Source organism: Eumetopias jubatus, unplaced genomic scaffold (assembly GCF_037043125.1).
Source record: "Eumetopias jubatus isolate StellerSeaLion01/CBP00866 unplaced genomic scaffold, mEumJub1_p1.0 scaffold_8, whole genome shotgun sequence".
NCBI lineage: Eukaryota > Metazoa > Chordata > Mammalia > Carnivora > Otariidae > Eumetopias > Eumetopias jubatus.
Window position 1 is genome coordinate 77,100,902 of NW_028274814.1, and position 6,000 is coordinate 77,106,901.

The 6,000-nt window shown below is 58.9% G+C and overlaps 1 protein-coding gene across 2 annotated transcripts in view; it reads right to left on the minus strand.

Moving 5' to 3' along the window:
- Positions 1 to 5,335, minus strand: part of COL2A1 (collagen type II alpha 1 chain) — a 30,436-nt gene extending 25,101 nt beyond the window's left edge. Inside the window, exons 1-2 of one of the 2 annotated variants that reach the window (XM_028123105.2) lie at positions 5,251 to 5,335; positions 1,061 to 1,267 (exon numbers count right to left, since the gene is read on the minus strand). In XM_028123105.2, the coding sequence (XP_027978906.1) occupies positions 1,061 to 1,267; positions 5,251 to 5,335 (292 nt within the window). Of the gene's footprint in view, positions 1 to 1,057; positions 1,268 to 5,250 lie in introns of both variants that reach the window. The other variant, XM_088025582.1, reaches the window with a different exon arrangement.
- Between the last annotated feature and the right edge of the window lie 665 nt (positions 5,336 to 6,000).

A 6,000-nucleotide genomic window follows, 5' to 3' on the forward strand; every position in this document is an offset into this window, starting at 1 on the left:
CCGGAAGAGGAGTTAGGTGGTCAGAGGAGTCTTACGTTCAAGCTGGGTGTCCTCGAAGCAAGCACATGAACACAGCAGGGCATGGGAGTTAGGGCATTGCAGCCAGGGCCATCCCAAATCAGTGAGCCCGCCCCCCTCTGTAGCAGCGAAGTAGGGAGGCAATCAACACTTCCTGCACGCGGGCCTCAGAAACGACCCGGAAATCTGGACCATAAAAGCAGGTCACCAGTGTTGGCGAAGTGTTAAGGAAAGGCAACTCCTTGCTTCGCTTTCCACTTTCTTCTCCATTGGAGTAGAAGGGGGACAGTGAGGGCCACCCAAGGGGCCTAGGCCTGTGCCACCCCCCCACACACGCGACAGGGAGATGGGGCCTGTGTCCAAGTGCTGGGGAGCGGTCACGGACACGCCACGCCACCCAGCAGCACTGGTTCTGGCTGGGAGTAAATACACTGCACCAGAATGTAGGTCCTTGGGGTCCTCGCCCAGCCCCACCTCCCAGCACCCAGCTCCTCCTTCTCTTATTAACTCGTGTCTTAACTGGCAGTTAACTCCAAAAGAGGTAAACACAAAAGGAAACTGCCAGGGAGGGTCCATATTTCAAAGAGGGAGCCTGCCCTCCACCTCCCCACTAGCCGGCAGAGGTTCCTCCCCACTGAAGACCAGATATTTAGCGGCCTTCTACAGAGAAGACGAGCTGTGGGTCATAGAGGAATTCATCTGGGGTCGGGCCCACGGAGCTTGTGCTCTCCATCGTGGCTCCCAGGGATTGGCAGAGATGATTCCACAGAGGGTATTTCTGTGGAATCACATCTGTCCTTCCAGATGTCGGAAGTGTATCTGGGGGGAGGTTTGGGGTGAGGAAGGACCCCTCTAAGTGTCTCAGGCTCATTCAGGTTCAACCTGCAAGCAAGAAGTGGCCTTTCCTTTTGGCCTCCGCTGCTGGGGTCCCATGGATAACCAGTCCCTGTGCTTCGCAGAGAGGACCAGCATCCATGGGAGGGCATGTGCTGCACCTGCGAGTAATTTATTTATGTGGAACAGGAAATAAATAAATTACGACCACTGGCCGTGGCGAGGTCAGTTGAGCAGATGGGGCAGCACTCTCCGAAGGGGGTCTCGGGGCTGAGGCAGTCTTTCATGTCTTCACAGATTATGTCGTCACAGAGCACGGTCCCAGTGTCACAGACACAGATCCGGCAGGGCTCGGGCTTCCACACATCCTTATCATTATACCTCTGCCCATCCTGCACACAGCTGCCGGCCTTCTCTGCACCAACGGCCAGCAAGGGAAGCAGGGGGAGCGAAGGGAGGGAGGGGTGGGGAGCCAGAAGAGAAAAAGAGAGAGGTTGCAGTCAACGTGACATCATTCAAATGCTGAAGAATGCGGGCTCCGGCGACCCGAACATAGAGGACTTGAAAATTATTTTTCTAAGCCATTCTTCAAGTTACCTTTATTGAGCACCTTGCATTATGCTCTCTATTCACCACTGAAAATCCAGACCCAGCAGTGAAGGGGAGGGGTGGGGCTACTGTAGCATATTCTCTTTGGCATCTAGCCTGGGGCAGAGGTGAAGGGGCAGGAGCAAGCTGGAGTGGGAGCAGGGGGTGAGACCCTGAATGGGAACTCAGGAACCGCAAAGACAGAGGAGAGGAGAAAACAGAGACACCCCCCCCCCACCCCAGCGCAGGTACAGAGGCCTTGTTTCTGCCTTCCTTTAGGAATTATGGGATTTGCTAAATACAACTGACAGCTAAAATGCAGAAGGCATGTAGAAAATTCTACCCACAAAATTTAGAATCTGTAAACGGCCAGACTCCAAAAGTGTATATATGGAGTGGGGGTGGTGAAAGGAGGAGCTGTTAGAACCAGGATTATGTCCCATTATTTAAATCCTATTAGAATCAGGACCAGTTCGGGGAGGATAGGCGGGCTCAGACAATAAATACACTTGGGACCCCAGCAGCCTAACAGAATGCTTGGGAGGCAGGAAGGGCCAAGGGACACCCCCCCACCCCGTGCTGACCTCCAGCCGTTCCCCTCTCTGGAGAGACCCTAACTTCACCCGAAGACAACACCTCAATGTGGGGGGTGGGGAGGGCGCAGGGGGCTTTGAACGCCTGGCCTGGGCTAAGATGAGCCAGTCCAGGCCTGTCCTCGTCCAAGAAGGCAGACCAAGAACGGCATGGACCAGTCCCTCTCCACTAGCGCCCTGCCGTCTGGAATTCACCCTGCAGACGAAACCTGTGCTGACAAGAGCGCTCCCGAGAGCGCCAAGGGCTGGAGAGCCCGCACCACGTGCTAGGGAGCGCCCAGCGCTGTTTTTCTCATCAAAATCCCCAAAGCAGTGGCAGCTGCAGGGGATGAATAATAGGAAAGAGCCACAAACCAGGTGGGCGGAGAAAGAAATGGGCCTGCCTGGGGCTCTTGAAGGAGGCTCTGAAAATCTAAGATAAACCTTCCCCCCCCCCCCCCTTTGCCACCGGACCCGCTCAGCCTTTAGGCCAGATAATCCCGGCGAGGGTAAGGGGATCCCAGAGTGTACACGTGTCCCAGCGAGGGGACACGCCCACCGCTAAAATAGCTGGAACTGCGGAAAGCGGGCGGTGGGGCAGGGGAGGAGGAAGGAGGAGAGGTTCCTGGTGTCCCGTCCGGACTAAGGAAAAGCCCACTCTCACCCAAGAGGGCTCAGGGTGGAAAAAAGAAAATGCCGGGAGAAGGGGGTGCACCCGAATGCGGATCGATTTCCCTGGGAAGGGCGGCCCAGGGATGCGCGGGGGCGGGGCCAGGCGGCGCGGGCTGTGGGAGCCGCTGGGTGACTCTCCCGGCTGCAGCTCTGGACGCGGCTCGCCCACAGACCCTGGGAGGGTGAAAAGTAGGATTAAATGACTGCCCCAGCAAGGAGCCAGCCCCGTAACCGGATCCCCTAGGTGTGGACGGAGGAGCCCAGCACCTCCATAATTGCTGTTCCAAAACGGCTGCAGATAGCATCCCGGCGCGCCTGATCCGGTTGCCCTCGTTACCGCACGCGGTATAAAGTGCTCCTTTGTAGCAGGCCAATTAAAAAGTTACCTCTTTCGGGGAACTGTTTTTGCTCCGCCGCCGCTGTGCGCAGGGCTGGAGCCCGGGAGGCGGCGGCGGGCGGGCACAGGGGGGCATTGTGGAGAGGGGGTCGGGGAGTCCGGGGGAACCCACCGGACCTCGCCTCTCATGAATGGGGCTTTTCTCGAGCGCACACAGAGCCCGATTCACAGGTCTCCGCAAGGAACCAGTTTAAATAAATACGGGCAGCATTTCAGCCCCATCTGGAAGCCATCGCTGCCAATCTCGCAACGCAAACAAGCCTCACAAAGGAGGATTGAGGTCTCTCCCCACAGCCGAGGGGCACTTTCGGAGGCGAGGGCTGTGAAATGCAGATGTGGGTCAAAGACGCCGCCTCCAATGAGTTTCTCCAACTCGTGGACAGATGGGAGGAGGGGCGTGCCCGAGCTCTAGGGTTCTGACATCCCTGACGTCCACGCAGACCGTGCCTTTCTCCACGTCACTTCTCTGGGTCCACTGACCCGGGGGAGGGGGTGACCGGGCTGGGAAGCGCCAGGGAGCAAAGTCAACCGCCCCGATGCACCCCCCCGCCCCCCGGGGAGAAGGAAGATCTGGGCCCAAGAAACTGTGGAATTCACTCACTCCCCCGAAAGCTGCAGCGGTGAGAGAGCTATGCCACTGAAGTGAGTGCCTCTAATACCAGGTGGAGAATTTGGGAATTATTTTAAAGTCACTTAGCTAATTTCACTGTGCACTAACCAGAGGTGGGCGTCCGTGCGAAATGAAGACAAAAATATAGTCAGTCCGAGCCGGGATCACTTATAGACACACCGTATTCCAACAAGTGCCCGGGAGCGCGCGGCCAGTTCAGCGCAGCGCCGGACGACTGGCCAGAATCTCCTGCCCCCGCCTCAAAGCCGCTCTAATGAACGGAAAGTCTTCCTGGGCCCAGAGCCTTCGCAGGAGAGACCAAATAGAGCCTGGTCGGCAGAGGGATTGTGATTTTCCCCCCATTCCCCGCCCCCCAAAAAAAGTTTCCTCTGCGATTGATTTACAGTCTGTAACATACAAAGACAGGGCTGGAATCCCAGCCATCGGAAACGTGCCCAAACACGTGGGGAAAAAAAAAAAAAGTCCTCTCTACCTAATACACTTTCCAGGCTTCGTTTGTTCTGAATATAATCCCAGACAGTGGGACTTTACCAAAGGAGGCGATGGAAAGGTGCGATCCGAACAGCCTTTGGACTAGACTGTAAAACTGCTATCTCTAACTATATTCGGTTGAAATTGTTACAGAAGTCGACCAACTGTGCCCCCCTCCCCTGCCACACAGACACAGACCCACAGCCTGCAGCCTGGCTCAGCGAGCTCCAGAAACTTAGAAGAGTAACTCATTGTAGTACCTCCGGGGTTTGGAGGGGAAGACCGCGGGGAGGGGGCGCTATTTTCTGGGGCGTCTGAAAAGCACAGTCTGGTTGGAATGTTATCGCCTTTCAGATGGCCTCTCCGACGGGAAGTTTCTGCACCCGTTAGAGGCCGGGCGAAAGCCGAGATGAGAAAGAGGGCTGCACCTTGCTCCTGCGCCAGCCGGGAGGGGGAGGAAACTGCGAGAGGCGCTGAAGTCTCAGAGCGTCTCTCCGAAGCGTCTTTGTGGCCTCGGATTTCAGCCCACCAGTTTCAGAGCATCTCCTTTGTCTAACTCCCCTTTGAACCCTCCAGCCACCAACCCCTGGACAAGACTGCGAGGTCAGCCCTTTGGCCCTTCCTCACTCCTTCGCTAGTGCCCGTTCCAACTTCTAAGATCGATGAGCCAAGACCTGTTTTTGCTGAACTCCGAGTGCTTCGAGGAGGTGAGTTGTGTGCGTGTGCGCCTGCCTAATTATCAAAGCTGGCGGAAGAGAGTGCGCTTAAATCTGTGCTCAAACATCTCGACCCGACACTTGCACGTTTCAAATTCCTGCGCAACGTAGAGACCTGCAAATGTCTCCAACTGCGACCCGCACCGGAAGATTCTCGGACAGAGCCCCTAACTTGCAGAACTCCGCTAGGTGAGCAAGAGCCTGCGCATCTTGCACCCAAATCTCGGCGCGCCGTGACCCCGGGAGCCACTCTAACCCGGACCCACCGGCTTCAGAGCGGGAGAGGGCGCGGGGGGAGGGTGCGGAGGGACGGCACAGAAGGGTGGCAGGCAGGGGCGTTGGGCGACTTACGGACATCCTGGCCGTGACATCGAAGGACAGCGGCGACGAGCAGCGTCAGCAGCACCAGCGTCTGGGGAGCCCCGAAGCGGATCATGGCTCACCGCGGGGCCTGGCGGAGCCGGCCCGAGCGGAGCGCAGCGAGGCGGCAGGAGCACGGCGTGGGTCCGGGTCTCTACCGCGCCCTCATGCAGGAGGCCTTTGGAGCAGGAGGAGGAGGCAGGAGACCCGGCAGCCCAGCAGCGCTCTGCGTCTTCTCCCGTCCGCCGAGCCCGTTATATGCGCCCGGCCGGCCTCGAGACTGGCGAACTTGCCCAAACCGCGGGCCGCCCCCGGCCCCCCGCGGGGCTGTAACCTGAGACCCCGCCCCCGGAGCCGGCCTGGGCCCAGCCAGAGCCCGCACCTGCCTGGGCCGGACCCCCCTCTCCGCTAGCCCTGCTTCCCGCCCCCCCCACCCCTAGTGTGCTGAGTGGCCTGATCGGGCGGGGCGCAGAGACGGCTGCTGTCCTCCCCCCAACCCAGGGCTGCGGCGCTGCCCCTCCGACCACAGGCGGGAAGGGGGGCCTCCGGCCCCTCCCCTCGGAGTTCTGCCCGGATCGGAGGGGCGGGGGGTGTTTGCAGAGGCGCAGGCCGCGAGCCCTAGACCGTGGACGGAAAAGACTTGGGAGGGAGCGGGCAAAGTGGTAGAAAGGAGCAGCGGGGGAGGGTTAGGGGGGCTCCGCGTTGGGACCTTGGGCGAAGGGCAGGAAGGAGGGCACACGG